This window comes from Equus caballus, chromosome 11 (assembly GCF_041296265.1).
Source record: "Equus caballus isolate H_3958 breed thoroughbred chromosome 11, TB-T2T, whole genome shotgun sequence".
NCBI lineage: Eukaryota > Metazoa > Chordata > Mammalia > Perissodactyla > Equidae > Equus > Equus caballus.
The window spans coordinates 30,938,518-30,956,773 of record NC_091694.1 but is presented as its reverse complement, the minus strand read 5'-3'; the positions used below and the strand labels follow the sequence as shown (position 1 = coordinate 30,956,773).

Here is an 18,256-nt window from a genome sequence, read left to right as displayed (position 1 = left end):
CATGTCAAACCTGCAAACTAGATTAAAGACAGCAATATGCCTGGATTTGTAGTCAGGATTATCAGCATGATGGGATCCATCTTTACCTGATCCAACAGGTATTTTGTAGGTACTCAGGAACCCAACTGGAAATTGATCTTATACAAGAAAAGAATAATTTATCTTTCATAGCTAATGCTAATCAATTATGCAAACACATAATGGCCTTAAGCTTGCTGCAATCAAAATGCCCAATTACCAAAAATGGGGCTTCCTCACCCCATCCTTGCCTCTCCACATGGACATGTATGTGCTGTTGCAGACGACTGTGTATGTGCTTGTGTGCATTCTTCATGGACTGCCCGCAGCTAACTTTGGAAGATGTAGATTTTTTTATATCATTTAAACTGCAGCAACACATACATACTTAAAAATAATCAGTGACTAAGAAAGCTCCACGTTCACATGAAGAAAGACAACAATCAATTTGACTTACCAGTTTAGGTTGCTCGAGGCAGCAGAGGAACAAGTTGTTGGTAATTGTCCAGTGCTTTCATTCAATAAATCACATTGGCTTTGCTTTCTCCTGTAGCTCAGCCTCTGCGCAAAGCAAGCAAACCTCCTTCCTATTCTGTGTAAAGAATAAAATGCGAACAGGATCACTACAGGCAAGAGCCGAAGTCCATGATCACTAAGCTACTCTTAAAGCAAAATAAAAGAGCAAATGACGTACAGGGAGAGAAGGGGAGAGGGAAACTGCTAGGCTCCGAATCTAGGTGTAGTATATTCTTGGGACTGCAGCCTCGGGAAGGCTTGATTTCTCAAGCTCTCATGCGTATAGTAAAAGGATGCCGTGACTTCAGTATGTCTTTAGCCTATTGTATCTGTGAGGTCCATAAGGAGCGGCATTCAGGGACAGCAAGCTTCATGGCAAACAAGACTGAATCGGTACCGACTGTCACTCAAGGGTGAGCAAAGGGGCAGTGAGGCAGCCACTTAGCTTGGTACTATACCAACTGCAGGGAAAGAAATATCGTCTGGCTTTCAAGAGCTCATCGAGCATTCTGTGACTGCAAATGATCTACAGCTCTCCTGGGACCAGGCACCCCTTTATTCCAACAGCTGCCTGAGACCAGAAGCACACAGGTGGCAGCCACATCCCTTCACCTCGAGGCACCTGTGCAATCCTTTACAGGCTCCCAGCAGGAGCAAGGGGCATCTTAAGAAAGTTCCCAGTCCTGTCACGGCTGCACAACCAATGCTCGAGCTTTTGTCTGAGGAGGTTCTGAGAAAGTAGTCAGCAGACCTGGGACTTAGGACACCAAAATGCTCAGTCTTAGGAGGAAGGTTCCAGTGCTTCCTCCACGCCAGCAAGTATGGGTGCACCTGGCTCCTTTCACGTTGTTGTGCTTTACATGACTAGTAAGACACACAGAATGGATTTCCTAGAAAGCTGCTTATGTAGGCATTTTTCATGTTTCTCGCTGAAATAAAATGGCAAGTGACCTTTACAGGCTGCTTACTATGCTGGGGAGACATTGCTGATTGAGAACACATATGAATACCACACACATGCACATGAGCGCACGCACACACACGTCCTTAGCAACAGCATTAAGAATCTCTCTAAAGCTCTATTCAGATGCTCTCTATGCCAGATGAAAGCTTAGCTGCTGTGATGATTCAGAAATAATTCTGGACCCTTTTACTAGGCACTGATTCTGGTCTGTTATTTATACCTGGCACCGAATCAACTCCCAAATTTTGAATGTGACTCTGTGGCACATCAGGAGAAAGTCTCTTGGTTATAAACAAGAGGGTGGAGTGTTAATCTTTGGCCTGGCGATTAATTAGAATCCTGGGAATGGGATCTTGTATTCCTGAAAATTTCCCCGTTTCTAAAGACAGCTCTCACCCTGGCAGCTCACTGGTCCCAGCAGGTGGCTGTTCTGGAGCTGGAATTTGAGGCAAGGCTAAGTGACTCATAAAACCTGGGTGTACAAAGGAAGAGTTCAGTTTAGCTTTTCACAATTGTCTTTTACTTCTCTTGTTCGAAAGGCAATATCTCCCTTTGGAACATTTTTTCTCTTTTTCTCTCCTTGGATTTATTTGTCCGTGGAAGCTTTGCTACAAATGATCTAATTTGGGAATATTCATATCCTCGAGGTTCAGAAGGCTATTTTTTCATCAAGGATTAAGAAAGAGTCAGACTACCCTTTTCCAGTTTAAGCCTAAATGATTGCCAGGTAAAACTTTACCCTTATCTCTAGAAAAACTTTGACTTCAATGCAGATTTACTTAAATTCCGTCTCCTGGGGTAAGTCAGGTGACTCTGAGCAATTTTACTAAGGTTAGGGGCTACCTCACAGGGGTCATGAGTTCCATCTGCTATGTAAACCTAAGGGGACGATGCCTCCTGTGATAGTGGCATTGCTTTCTGGAGCAAATGGTCAAGTCTGAGTCATTTCATGAGTCCGTGTCCATTGCAAAGGAGATCCATTCATTCATCCATTCATTCATTAAGCCACTCTTCAACAGACGTTTATTAAGTACTTAGTAGGTTAGATACACTGTGCCAAATACTTTAACGTTACCAAAAGCCTATCTATGAAGTATAAATTCCTGCGATACTTTAGCAAAATTCTCTATAATTTGGCTCTGCCCACCTGTCTAGCCTAATTTCTTGCCACCTTCCTTCTTGCCCTCCATGCTATATAGCCTTTTGGAATGTCTTTCAGTTCCTTGGAAATGCCATACCCTCTCTTAACTCCAGAATTTTGCGTATGATATTCTTCTGTCTGAATGTCAGTCACTTTTGTCTGGCTAACTCATGTACAGTCTTAGAGTCTTGGCTTAAACATCACCACTCTGGGACATTTTTCTAGCCCCTGTGCTGTTAGGGTCCCTGCTTTAGGTCCTATAGTACCTTATACCCTCCCATCATTATATCCATCAGATTTTGTTGCTCTTACTTATTTAACATCAGTCATTCCCATTATACTGTAAGAGTTTAAGTGCAAAGTCTCTTATTCACTGCCTTATTTCTAGTGTCTAGCAGAATTTCTACCACATAGAAGGCATTCAATAAATATTTAGTGAATGTTTGTTGAAGTGCTTAGCATGTATTTGTTGAATGAATGAGTAAACCATCTCAAAGAATAACTTGGATCTGAGAATTGAAAGAAACCCTAAACTTCACTTAGTACATCTAATTTTTCCTTCTAAGTGGCCATCCATTGAATGCTTGCCTCCTCCAATTATTCCTTCTCAATTAATCTCAGCCCATACTGATCGCACACTTATTTTGTCCTCCACCCCCGGCACTTTTACAGCATGTTCTTGCTTTTTGTTCTCCAGCTGTTTCCTGGAGTTTGTCTCATCTCTACAAACCGGTATTCTCCATAACTCCTAGCATAAGCCTGCAATTATCTGATGCTTGATTCATTCAACAGCAAACATTTGAACAGGGAGTTAAACGATCAGAGTCTTGCTTTAGGAAGATTACTTTGGTATTAGGAGAAGGATAGGTTGGATTGGCGAGACGTAGACAGGACTCTAATAATGACTACAGCACAGAGATATGATTTAAAAGGAGCGTTGCCGTTTCTTTCCCTCCACCCCTCCCCCAGTACCCCACCCTCCATATCATAATACCAGTGTTCTCATTTGGAACGCTGAGAATGTTTGTTCCATACTCAGCACTTCCCCTCCACCCAATTCCACCCCCACAGTTAGTTCACTTGCTTAGGTTATTCCTGAACATGTCTCACTGATTAAAGCTCCTTTGAAGACAGGGATTGCATTTTAGTTATTTTGTATCTTCCCCCTCCAGCCGGCACACTGCCGGGCCCAGTATCTTGCAGCACTTACTGCTCAATAAATAAGAAAGGAAAGTACTTATTATATGCAAGGCATTGGTTGAATCACTATGAGGAGGGGTACAAAGATGAATGAGGCATCTTTTCAAAGATAAAAGATCTATTTAGTGAGAGAGATGCAGCTTATTATAATACAGCGAAGAATTAAATAAGTGCCATAAAAAAAGTATGAGCAATATGCTAAGGGATCACAAAAGAATTATTATTTCCTCTGGATGCTTAGGGAAGACTCATGGAAAAGGTTGCTTTTGAACTGAATCTGGAGGAATGAAGACATCTAGAGGTTGAAAAAAAGAGAAGGGAATGGAATCAATGCACAGAATTCCTAGAACATTTGAGGAATAACAGGTAGTCCAGTTGGGCTGAAGTAAATCATGATGGGAGCATCTAATGGAATTCAGTCTCCACAAGTAGGCTGAGGCTAGATTGGGGAGCACTCGAATGCTACGTTGAAGAGTTTGGACTTTATCCTGTAGGTGACAAGGATTTGAGCAGGAGGATGTCAGCGCAGCTGATTAAGATTCCTCTGGTCTAGCCATTGGGGACCATGAACTGAAGTGGTAAGAACCTAGAAGCAGGAAAACACTGATAGTGAGGGCCTGTGAAAATGGAAATTAGGAGATGAACATGGGACACATTTTGGAGGTAGAACTTATAGGACTTGTCAACAGTACAGGTGAGAGTAGGGGAGGAAGTGAGAGAGAGTGGGAAAGAAGCTGAAGATGACTTTTAAAGTTTTAACCTGTATGATGGCAGATGATGGTGACATCAGTACATCCCAGTACACAAACATAGAGATAATTTAGGCATTGATGTCAGGGACTGTGTACCTTTTGAAGACAGAGAAAAAGGCAGGAGACTGAGTCCTTGGAGCCTCATGAATGTGCCTGGACTGGTTTGAAGAAGCAGTTCAGTAGCATCTCAAGAAGTCAGTTCAGGCTGTGACCCATGAAGCAACACTCAGGGCCATTTACAGGAGAATGGGTGTAGAGTTTCCCTAGAAAGAGGACTTCTCAGTTAAATGTGAGGGTTTGCAATTTCCCATCTTGGAGCCATTTAGCTCATTAGAAAGAACCTTGGTTTGGGATGAGGAGTTTGAGCTTGTGTCCTCAAGCTACTCCTCAGCAGCTGTGTGACCTTGGGCAAGTTACTTTCTATTACTAGGTCTCAGTTTTCCTACTTGTAAAATGAGGGAGTTGGGTCAGTTAAATTCAAAGGTTCCTCTTAGTATTTTGTTTTCTAATTTGTGAAGTGCAACGTTCAGAATACTTGTGAAACTAGGCGAAAGCCTACCAACATCAGAAGCTACTAATGTCCACTCTCTCCTGCAAAATCATGCCCATATTTTAAGAATGTCCATATATCACTGAAAATGCATGTCTGCCCTGCGGTTAGTTCCATGTGGTTTGTTTGTGAGACGTAAATTTAAATTGATCACTTTTTGATGACCATTTTCTAAGAATTTTTCACTCATTTTTTTTCAGCCAAGATTTTTTTAAGGGGGTGCCTTTTCATCGGAGTCTCAAAATTAAATTATGGGAAGAAAGCGGCAGTCCCTTACTGTGGTCAGCAGAGTCTGGCCAGCCTACTTCCGCTCCCTAATCTCCTGACCTTCCTTAGGGCGCGGCTGCTCAATAACGCTCCGATTCTTTTTTCAAAAATAAAATGTGCTACTTATCAAAAGCTGCTAAAAAAAAGACAGAAAATAAGAAAAGAAAACTAACACCCCAGGGTGTATCTGAACATGCTTATTATGTGCAAAGTTGTTAGTAATGAATGTGAAACTCTGCCATCTCCTCCCTCTCAATTTCTAAGCCCCAAAGAAAAAGAAAAAGTGGTGGGGGAGGGCATTGGCTATTCAATCCAAAGCAGACCTTTTCAAAAGGGGCAGACTGTTCATAGGCATGGTATTTCTTGATTATTTTGTTTTAAGCACCAGTTGACCTTTCAGACTAAAAGTAAAGGTCCCAAAATATCCTGAGAAACCTTCTTTTGGATTTTTTTCTCTAAGTCTTGGAGACTAGATTCATGACATTCAAAAAGACTCTTCAAAAAGAGATGGTCCGTATGACTTCTAGTGTGATTTGATGACAGAGTGTTTATCTGAACTAATCATGTGAGATTTTCCAGTGTTGCATTTTTGAGAAATGGGATTCTCTTAAGGAGGTTACAAGCACTTCACTGAAAGCTTTCCAAGAACGGCTTCATACCACCCGCCTCTCAGCAGCCTCTCGCCAGGCTGTAGCACCGATGTGATAATCAGGGTCCGTGCTTCTGAAAAGTCTTCTTGTTCTGGCTGCCACCCTCCTTTCAGTCATCATTAGAATTCTCGAGCTATGAATCCCCTATTGTCTGTCTGAGCCCAGGATCCCCCACACCATGCCGGGGAAGGAATGTGAACCTCCTAGGTCTGGCTCTAAGTCTCAGCCTTATCCAGCAGGTCACAAAGCCCCATTTATACACAGCTCCAAAGGTTTATCATAATTCTTTATCTGCTCAGCCCCATATATCCTCTAGGGCAGTCAGGAGACATTTGGTAATGAAGCCCATTTATCCTCATTTTCTCAATTGGCACACTTAAAGTTCTAATATTTATGTTCACACTGTCCTAATTCTGGATGTCAAAGATACTATACTAGACAAGTAGCATTGCCAAAGCATAATTGAACTGCACAGGAGAGTTCACCAGAGTCTGATACATAATGTGGTTTGTCATATTAGCAATCATTGCATCACAAATAGTTACTTTTAATAGCTTGGTTGAAAAATAATAATAAATGCTGTCCTTTATCAAACACCTCCTGTGTGTCATACAGCAATATCACTGAATTCTCACACCCTACAAAGAGGAGTATCTGCTTTTTATTGATGAGGAAAATGAGGTTCAGAAAGATTAGTTAAGTTGTATATGTACATTAAGGAGCTAAGCTGAGATTCAAACCCAGATCTCTGACTGCAAAGCTTGTGGCATTTGTACTTTACTTCTTTGCCTCTTACCAGAAATACAATTTGTGAGTTGTCTTAAATTGGTATAACACACTTATTTTTCATCACAAATATGTGAAGAATTATGAACTTAGGCTGTTAAAATGTTTTGGCCAACCAAGTAATGAGATCTGTTCTGTTAAGCATTAGCACAGTGTCAGTTCACAGTAGGAATTTGTGACATTTGTTTCACCTATCAATAGGTGGCAGTATTCACCTAAATCTCTCCGAGAGGAATTAGCACAGGTCACTTCTCCTTACAACTATCCCCAAGGCCATCTACATTCTTTGATGCACTGGATTTTATCAGAAGGAATAGCATTTACAATAAATGGGTTGCTAACTAGATCTTGATCATGCCTCTGTATAGTGAGATTTGGACTGTAGAGGGGTTGTGGGAGAGGACGATGAGCCATCACAGAGATATTGGGACCCCTTTTCATTCACAACATTCATTTTGGCCATTTCTCTGGGGAGTTGTTTTGTTTGCAACTTAAAGCCAAAGATTTTTGTGTCTTCACTTACTTTAAAAACGTTCTGCAGAATTCTCAAATAATTTAAAAATGAAATTGTTAATGCCCTAGGATTTGATGACTCATACAATCATAATTCAGAGAAAGAGTTTCTTCAAATCCAGGTAAAAAGTAACTGGCAGACTGCATGGTTTCAATGTGGTTTCAAAACCCTACGTGCATGTAAACCTACCCATCAAACCATCTGAATCCTCAGCAGGATGCATGAAAACTGGAGTCCACAAGATAGGTAAGGGCTCAATATACAAGTCAAAGTGGTCAAGCTGATGAGCCAAAATACTAAAGGATAAATGACTGCTGAATTTTAGGCAGACTCTTCCTCCTATTCCTATGTATTCTTCCTCCTCCTTTTTTGTAGAGAAAATCTTAATATCAAAAATATCTGTAGTTAAAAGCATTAGCACAGAATCTGTCTCTATTTTCTAGCTATCAATAAGAGTCTGCCTAGTAGGATTTACTTTTTGTTTGTTTGTTTTGTGAAGAAGGTTGAGCTAACCTTCTGTGCCAATCTTCCTCTATTTTGTATGTGGGACCCCGGCACAGCATGGCTTGATGAGCAGTGTGTAGGTCCCTGCCCAGGATCTAAACCCACGAACCCGGGCTGCTGAAGTGAGTGCACTGGACTTAACCACTACACCACCGGACCAGCTCAAATTTGCTTTTATAAAGCCAAGAAAACAAGTGCAGTGGGAGATAAAAGGATAAGCTGAAAGATTCTTAGACCTGTCTTTGTGTTGACTTGTCCATTTTCATTTGGGATACTTGGAAGTGATCATTATCATTGATGACCAAAAAGCACTTGGAAATCAGATAAGATGGGGAGTCCTAACTCTCAACTAGGTTGACTCAAGTAAGATTCTGAGGAGACCAGATTCTCTCAGAAGAATTCAGATTGGCTGGTGGATGAAGATAGAAGGCTGCAGAGACTGCATATTAATGCTCTTTTATGTTCCCAAATGGTGTGAACGTCTTTCTCTTCTCTCACTGTAGTCTTCATAACTATGTTAGTGTTCTCAGCAAAGTCTAACTTTGTTAGAGTTACTTGGGACTCTGCTTTCTTTACTGGATTGAGATCTCCATGAAGGCAAGATTCAGGTCTCACTAACCTTTGAATTTGCCTCTCAGCTCAAGGATTGGAGCCCTGTGCATGGTAGATGATGTTCAATACATCTGTATTTAATTGAACTGAATTAAAGAGAACTCAGAGGAATGCATTTTATACTTTGTCCCTAGGTTTAAAGAAAAATTGCAGCTTGGGTGTTGGATACTACACATGGGTCACATTTCTTGTTTCTCATCTAGTTCTTCCATTTCTGGATAGCATTGGTAAGCGACTGTAGGCATATCATGCCAAAGCCCAGCCCATTCCCGGAACCATTAATTAACTGATTTTATATCCTTGGCAAGGCCACCTTATTTTGTAGAATGCCCTGGCCATATGAAGGTTAAATGCAGAGACAGGCAAAAAAGCTGTTACAAGGGACATTAAGTGACCCACATCTAGTGTATCATTCCAATCACTAATGCTTCCTGCCTTTGTGGTTTAGAGACCCAACCTGCGCTAAAAAGCCGAGCACTACAATGCTGTTTCCTAATGGTAGCTATCATTGTTTCCCATATTAGGGCAAAGCTAAGCACAAGGGGAGACATTCATCTTCAAAAGCTTACAAAATTACATTCAACCCATTAGGCATATCAGGAGATATTGCCATGCTCGGGAAATGAATTACCCAGCTGAATATCACAGGCATAATGAAGTTGTCAGCAGTGACAGTGCAGCTGTAGATTGCCTGATTATGTATTTATTGACTCTTCTGGCCATTCAGGGACACACCAGGAAGGAAATTGTTGTCATGTTGTCCACCACATTCTCAGCCCTGACCCCAGCCATGGTGATAAATCTGATATCCCTAGAAGCACATGGAAAACAACAATAACAACAACAAACCAGAAAAAGCATCCTCTTATTCCTGGCATGGCTGGAGTCTCCCCTCTCCTGTGGCTTCAATCTGTCATCTTCTTTTAAAAAAAATGACCATGACAAGGAGTGTATGTTTAGATTCTGGTCCTCCAAACAAACATTTCACAATGGGCTTCCTTTGCCTTTGTTAACTTCAAAATAAGCAGCAGTCCAGCAAGAGAGCATTAACTACGTGGGTGGGATTTACACCTTTCCTTGATGTCAAAGATGAAGGCAGGCTGAGTTGTTCCCTTCTGCAGAAGGGCCTAAGCAGGTTGATATGTAGTGTCTCTTGATGTCAACTGGAATCTTCTCAAGATTCCCCTGTGGGTTTTTTTTTGTTTTTTTGTTTGTTTTTTGTTTTGTACTTTTAGCCTCCTTCTCTATTAATTGAAGGGTTGAACTAGATGATCTCAAAGGCCACTTCCAGCTCTAACATGCTATGGTAACAAAAGGCTAGCAGAGCACTTAGCACATAAAAGAGTATCTCTGCCACAAAGACAAAATGCTTTTTTTCTGCCCAGCTACTTTTGGTTTGTATTGGACATATGTTCTGATACTTCAGAACCAATGTATGTGACCTCTCTTTCCCTAGAGTGCAATGAAAAATCTGGTTTAAACGTGTTATTTATCAGGACTGTTTCTTTAAAAAAAGGAAAACTAATGTAGACGTGCCTCACTCATTCATAGAACTATATCTATTCGTGTTTTCTTTGGATAAAGCCAACAAGATGTTTCTGCTGGTGAGACTGATGCTTTTTACGTGCTTACCATATTGCATAAGAGCATTTGATCCTTGGAGTACCCTAGGTGGCCCCACTCAGTGGGTAGTGATTTGCATGAGTAATCTGGATAGTTTTGGTGGTCAGTCAAGCCATGGAGAACATTCTCCTCTCTCCACTCTCATTTATTTTTTTCTCTTGAGTGCCAACCAAAATGGGTTTTCATAAACTCTTCCAGGAATATTTCTGTTTGGAGTTTGAGTCCAGGTTTAAGTTGAATTCTAGGCCCCTAAGACCAAATTTCAGAAAGGGTCCTCTTACCCTCGGTTAACTGATAAATAAATAAATCTCTAAAGAGGCCTTCCCTCTTTTCCAGGTTTTCTTTCTCCATTTGCTTTGCAGCCTGAGAGTTCCTTAGATGATATTTGTGTTGCTGGCTTGGGATCCAGTCTCCTGCCAAATTGCTCACCTGCCTACCCCCACAAGAAATACCTCACCAATTTGACAAATAGTTTATCTCTATAACTTCATGACATCAAACCTTAGTATAGAAGAGGAAATTCTTTGTAATTAATCACAGTGAGAATTCAAAATACTAAGGCAAAGGAGAAGTGAGGAAGTTAACTGTATGTGCGCATTCAAATATAATGAAGACCTGTAGCTGTGCGATAGGAACCAGCAATTATAAAGGCAGTCTACACTGTCACTTAAAGACTGGACTGTAAATGCCATGTTACCCATTAAAATTACTCTTAGCTGAAAGGAAAAACATCTTCCACTTTTCTTCTAAAAATGCCAGATCAAGTTTTCTGTACAAATGTTGGAAGCATCTGACCTAAAAGCACACAGCAGCAAAAAGGCATTTAATGAATTAGAGAAGAAAGAAAAACAGAGGAAGAAATAAAAAGAAAGTTAAAGAAGCTGTAATAATACTTTTTAAGAAAGCTTTAAAGATTCATCTCATTAAATTTTAGCCTCATCTCTATTATTGCAGTCTTCCCCTTACAGACATTGGCACAGCCCTTTTATTCCTGGCCTACTTCTGTCTTTAGACTTCTGTTCCACTTCCCTTTCTTCACTCTGTCCCAGACTCTGAACTCCCATGAGAGCAGACATGGGAGAGGCTGAATGGGGTGCTCTGGCCACATTGTAAGATTGCTCAGCAGAGCTTTTTCAAGGACTGCATATGCCAAGTACTCAATGTAATTCTATGGCATTGTCAGACCTACCGGATACACCTCGCAGGAGAGCAAAGGCATTGAATGGAATTAGAGGCTCAATGGCTTATTCACTTCATTCATTATTTGGGGGAAAAATCCAAGACTTTGCTTCGGAGAGGATTAAAAGGACTGCAACAGGCGCCTTCCGTCTGTGCTGCCAATCTAGTTAGGATAGGCTCCTCTTGGTTTGAAAGGGAGTTCACAAAGTTTCCCTTAGTTCTCAGATCTTCAACACTCAAACTCAGTGTATCAAATACAACCAGAGCTAGTTATTCATTCTCACTGCTCCTTCAGTAATTTACCTTCAGTATCAAGGAAAAGGAAGGATTTTCCATGACAGTCTACCTCCAAAATGCATTTACTTCTCAAAGAAAACACACACACACAGAGTATATTCACCGTCTTCTCCACATGTATAAGTGAGAAAATCAAGCACATAGGAGCATTTACACTTCATCAACCAAACATTAATTTAGTGCAATGTGACATATGGATAGGAGAAACCGTGGCTGTTTTAACTGATTGAATTAAAACCAAATAGGCTGAAGAGAGTTCCATGTAGCCCAGTGGAACACATTTGCCCTTGAACAAGAAGAGTTTATTTTGAGCTTGGCAGCACTGAGTAACTGAGACTGAGAGTAGATTCTGGCCTGAGATGGCATCAGGCATCACACAAGGCCCCAAGAATTAAAGTGAATTGGTTTTGAAGTCTGTTTGAAAAAGAATACTGTTGCTTTCAGTTAACCTAAAATCATTTTCCTCTTCTTTCCTCCATGTCTATACCTTTTTCTATAGTACCTTTGTCTAACAGACCCTGAGGTTCAGGGTGTTATAGAACATTGCAGAGGTAAGCCAAGGCCAAAGATCCATTGTAGGAAAAAGTCCATATATTGCAAATGAGATACCAGTTAGAGCCAGGAGATGTGAATAAAAAGACTTGGGTTTGTTACTTGTTAGCTGTGAATCTTTGGCAAGTCACTTGACTTCTGAGTCTCAATTTTCTTATCTGTAAAATGGAATTAATAGTAGTCACCCCGCAAGAGGCTTGAATAGACACATCACAACAGAAGATGTACAAATGGCCAATAAGCACATGGAAAGGTGCTCAGCTTGATTAGTCATTAAAGGATTGTAAAATAAAACCACAATGAGATATCAGTTTACACCCACTAGCATGCCTAACATCAAATGAAGGTGAGGATATGAAACAACTGGAAGGCACATAGATTGTTGATAGGAATGTAAAATCGGATAACAACTTTGGAGAACTATTTGGCAGTTTCTTATAAAGTTAAATATAACATACTTTATAACTCAGCAATTCTACATTGGGTTTTACCCAAAAGAGAGGAAGATAAATACCCACAAAAAGAATTGTACAAGAATATTTATAGGCACTTTGGTCAAAATAGCCAATCTGGAAACAGTCCAAATGTCATTAATGGGATTACAGATCAACAAATTGTGGTCTATTCATTCTATGAAATATTACTCAATAATAAAAAGGAATGAACTATGGAGACACATAACTATGTGACTGAGATAATCTCAAAAACAACAATAACAACACCAACATTATATTGAACAAAAGAAGACAGACACAACGGAGTACTTACTGCATGATTACATTTCTATGAAGACCAAAAACTGGCAAAACTGATCACAATAGTGATAGAAATCAAAACAGTGGTTGCCTAGGACCGGGGTGTTGGGATATTTAATTGAACAGTGGTAGGAGGAAACTTTCAGGCACGTTGGAAATGTTCTGTATCTTGATTTAGGTAAGTGTATACAATTATTGAAACGTATCTAAACAAACATTTAAAATTTATTCATTTTATTGTATGTAAATTTAAAGAAGAAAATGCTTGCCCTAGCTAGACATGTTGGAAGATTCAGTGAGATGTAAAGCAAATGTAAAATGCCATGTAAATCTGATAGATAGATAGTAAATAGATTTAAAAAATAGATAAAAAAAATAGATAGTAAATAGATAAAATCAAACATAGACTAGGCTATGGGCAGCATGTGGAGACGTGTCTGGAAGCCAAGTACAAGATCCCAGGATGTGAATCCAGGCTGCAGCCCAAGAACTAAGAACCATCCTTTTTCCACCTGAAGGCGGACACTGCTGCGAGCCCATGTGGTGCCTTTGTGAGAATCAGAAAAACAAACCTCTTCCTTCCCATCACTGTGGCATACTGCTTAGGGAGCAGAGACTGGCTGGATTTCAGCACCCTCTTACACCCTGGGCCAGCCCTGTTTGTGCCAGGAACAACCTCCATAGCTCTATATGAGGGCCCTCCTCAAGGCCTTTGTACATACTGTTCCATCTGCCCAAAACATTTGTCCCTGTTTTCACAGGACTGGCTCTCCTTCATCCTTCAGATCTTGGCTTAGATGACATTTCCTCAGAGAGGCAATATTTTGCCCTAATCCTCATTAATCTCTATCTCAACACCCTGTTGTTTTCCTCAAAGCACCAGCCATAATTTGTAATTATGGCAATTAGGGCAGGTGGGATTAGGAGCCAGACACTGAGAATTAGTGACAACATCAACGAGCAAAAGATATATATTGGTGTCAAATTTTTATATAATGCAATAAATAATAACATTTCACTAATGCTATCTTGATTGGCCATACAATTTTTCTGACTTGCTTTTCTGGAAATTCATTTTTTAGGTCATCAAAATTTATAATTTTGCTGATTTTCAATTGATATAATTGAAGGCAATATCAGTGTTCAGCCTTTCCTGGCAAATGCTAGATCACAAATACTTTTTGATAACATTTAATTTCAAAAAGATTTTTCTACTGATGCAATTATTACTACACCTATTATGAGTATTTCACAGGTTATAATAATATTCGGAGAATTTTTTGATAATTTTGAAATATGCATTTTAATATACCTACAGTTGATTCTTGCAGAACAATTTTTCTAAAAAGATTTAATTCTATACAAATTCACTTTGTGTAAGTCTTAATTTAATTTTAAATGTAAATGTATACAATGGCATTTTAGTGTTTCCTTTAACATTTCCTGTAACTTGTGGAGGACATATAAGAAACTGAAAGTGGCTTCATGATTTGTGTATAATTAAAAATGCCTGTTTATATACTCTATCACTGTATCATTGATTATGAGAAAAAACAATTTAGAAATTATCTTCCTTATTAATAATTGGTTCACTCAGAGTTTCATATGAAAATAATATTCTCTTCTGTTGAATGCAATGATCTTTAAATTTAACTTTTATTTCTAGAAAAAGGACAAGATGAACTTAAGCCAAGGACAAATGAGGAGATAATAAAGATAATAAGCAGAAATAAATGAAATGAAAGTAGAAAATAGAGAAAATCAATGAATTGAAGAGATGGTTCTTTCAAAATATAAATAAAATTGTTACCTCTATTAAGATGACAAAGGAAAAAAAGAAGACACACAAATGGTGATATCGTTACAGATATTAAAAGGATAATGAGGAAATACAATGAATAACTCTACAAACGTAAATTTGACAGCTTAGATGAAATAGACCACTTTCTTGAAAAATGTAGACTACCACAGCTCATCCAATATGAAATAGATCATTTGAATAATCCTTTAACTATTAAGGAAACTGAATTCATAATTTATAAACACCAAAAAAGAAATTTCCAAGCCTAGATGTTTTCACTGGAAAATTCTACCAAACATTTAAAGAATTAACACCAATTTTATACAACCTCTTCCAGAACACAGAAGAGGAGGGAACACATCCCAATTCATTCTTTGAACTTAATAGTACCCTGATAACAAAACCAGGCAAAAACAGTACCGACAACAAAAGCACACACCAATATTCCTTATAAATGTTGATGTAAAAGTTATTAACCAAATATTAGCAAATAGAATTTGATAATATACAAAAAGAATTATATACCACAACCAAGTGGCATTTATTCAGGTCATGCAAGGCTGATTCAATATTTGAAAATCAATCAATGTAATTCACTATATTAACAGACTAAAGAAGAAAACTCACGTGAATTTATTGACTGATACAGCAAAGCCATTAGACAAAATTACACTAATTTATGACAATAGCTCTCAGAAAAATAGGAATAAAGGGAGCATCTTTAGCTCGATAAAGAACATCTACCAAGAAACCTATGGCTAACAGTATAATAAATTTTGAAAGACTGGTTACTTTCCCCCTTAGGTCAGGAGTAAGTCATGGATGTTAACTCTCACCACTCATATTCATATGAGCATTCTACGCTCGTATAGTAAGCACAGTGCTGAACGTTCTGGCAGTATAGTAAAGCAAGAAAAGAAAATAAATGCAGATCAAAAAGGAAGAACTAAAACTGTCCCTATTTGGAGATGAAATGATTGTCTACACAGAAAATAACAAGGAATCTACAGAAAGACTCCTAGAACTAAGTGAATTCAACAAAGTTACAGAATACAAGATGAATATACAAAACTCAATTGTATTTCTATATACCAACAATGAATATATGGATACTGAATTTAAAAATGCAATATCATTTACAAATGCTCCAAAAAATGAAATCTAAGCTGTAAATCTAACAAAACACGTGCAAGCATACCTTAAAGATATTGTGGGTTCAGTTCCAGACCATGGCAATATAGCAAATTCACAATAAAGTGAGACACATAAACTTTTTGGTTTCCCGGTGCATATAAAACTTATGTTTACACTATACTGTAGTCTATAAGTGTGCAATAGCATTATGTCTAAAACAATGTACACACCTTAGTTAAAAAATACTTTATTGCTCAAAAACGCTAGCCGTCATCTAAGCCTTCAGTGAGTCATGATGTTTTTGCTGGTGGAGGGTCTTGCCTCGATGTTGATCGCTGCTGTCTGATCAGGGTGGTGATTGGTGAAGGCTGGGTTGCTGTGGCAATTTCTTAAAATAAGACAACAATGAAGTTTGCTGCATCTATTGACTCTTCCTTTCACAAACAATTTCTCTGTAGCGTGTAATGCTATTTGATAGCATTTTACCCACAGTAGAACTTCTCTCAAACTTGGGGTCAATCCTCTCAAACCTTGCGACTGCTTTATTAACTAAGTTTATTTAATATTCTAAATCCTTGGTTGTCATTTCAACAATCTTTGCAGCATTTTCACCAGGAGTAGATTCCATTTCAAGAAACCACTTTCTTTGCTCATCCATAAGAAGCAAGTCCTCATCCATTAAAGTTTTATCATGAGATGGAAGCAATTCAGTCACATCATCAGGATCCACTTGTAATTCTAGTTCTCTTGCTATTTCCACCACATCTGCAATTACTTCCTCCACTGGAGTCTTGAATCTCTCAAAATCATCCATGATGGTTGGAATCAGCTTCTTCCAAACTCCTGTTAATTTTGATATTTTGACCTCTTCCCATGAATCACCAACGTCCTTCATGGGATCTAGAGTGATGATTTCTTTCCAGCAGGTTTTCAATTTACTTCACCCAGATCCATCAGAGGAATCATTATCTATGGCACCTATAGAGTTACAAATTGTATTTCTGAAATAATAAGACTTGAAAGTTGAAATTACCCCTTGAGCCATGGGCTGAAGAATGGATGTTGTGTTAGTGGGCATGGAAACAACATTAATCTTGTTGTATATCTCCATCTGAGCTCTTGAGTGAGCAGGTGCATTGTCAATGAGGAGTAATATTTTGAAAGGAATCTGTTTTTTCTCAGCAGTAGATCTCAAAGGTGGGCTTAAAATATTCAGCAAACCATGTTGTAAACAGATGTGCTATCATCCAGGCTTTGTTTTTCCACTTATAGAACACAGGCAGGGTAGATTTAGCATAATTCTTAAGGGCCCTAGAATTTTCAGAATGAAAAATGAGCATTGCCTTCACCTTAAAGTCACCAGCTGCATTAGCCCCTAGCAAGAGAGTCAGCCTGTCCTTTGAAGATTTGAAGCCAGGCATTGACTTCTCCTCTCTCGCTATGAAAGTCCTAGATGGCATCTTCTTCCAAAATAAGGCTGTTTTGTGTACATGGAAAATCTCTTGTTTAGTGTAGCCACCTTCATTAATGATCTTAGCTAGAGCTTCTGGATAACTTGCTGCAGCCTCTACATCAGCACTTACTGCTTCACCTTGCACTTTTATGTTATAGAGATGGCTTTTCTTTTTAAACCTCATCAACCAACCTCTGCTAACTTCAAACATTTCCTCTGCAGCTTCCTCACATCTCTCAGCCTTCATAAAATTGAAGAGAGTTGGGGCCTTGCTCTGGTTTAGGCTTTGGCTTAAGGGAATGTTATGTCTGGTTTGATCTTCTGTCCAGACCACTAAAACTTTCTCCATATCAGCAATAAGGCTATTTTGCTTTCTTATCATTGTTCACTGGAGTAGCACTTTGAATTTCCTTCAAGAACTTTTCCTTTGCCTTCACAGTTTGGTTAATTGTGTGGGGCAAGAGGCCTAGCTTTTTGTCTATCTCAGCTTTCGACTTCCACATGCCTTCCTCACTAAGCTTGATCATTTCTAGCTTTTGATTTAAAGTGAGAGGCAGACAACTCTTCCTTTCATTTGGACACTTAGAGGCCATTGTAGGGTTATTAATTGGCCTAATTTCAGTATTGTTGTGTCTCAGGGAGTAGGGAGGCCCAAGGAGAGCGAGAGAGATATGGGGAACAGCTAGTCAGTGGAGCAGTCAGAACCCACACAACATTTATCAAATAAATTAGCCATCTTATATGGGCATGGTTCATGACACTCCAAACAATTATAATAGTAACATCAAAGATCACTGGTCACAGATCACAGATAACCGTAACCATAACAAATATAATAATAATAAAAAAGTTTGAAATATTGCAAGAATTACCAAAATGTGACACAGAGACACAAAGTGAGCAAATTCTGTTCGGAAAACGATGCCAATAGACTTGCTCAATGCAGAGTTGCCACAAACCTTCAATTTGTTAAAAAAAAAACGCAGTA

General features: G+C 39.0%; 1 protein-coding gene across 5 annotated transcripts in view; it reads right to left on the bottom strand.

The window, feature by feature from the left end:
* Positions 1-18,256, bottom strand: part of ANKFN1 (ankyrin repeat and fibronectin type III domain containing 1) — a 371,662-nt gene that overhangs the window by 152,404 nt on the left and 201,002 nt on the right. For all 5 annotated transcript variants that reach the window (XM_070226368.1, XM_070226369.1, XM_070226373.1 and 2 more), the window contains exon 3: positions 476-610. In XM_070226368.1, coding sequence (XP_070082469.1) covers positions 476-610 — 135 coding nt within the window. The remainder of the gene's footprint in view (positions 1-475; positions 611-18,256) is intronic.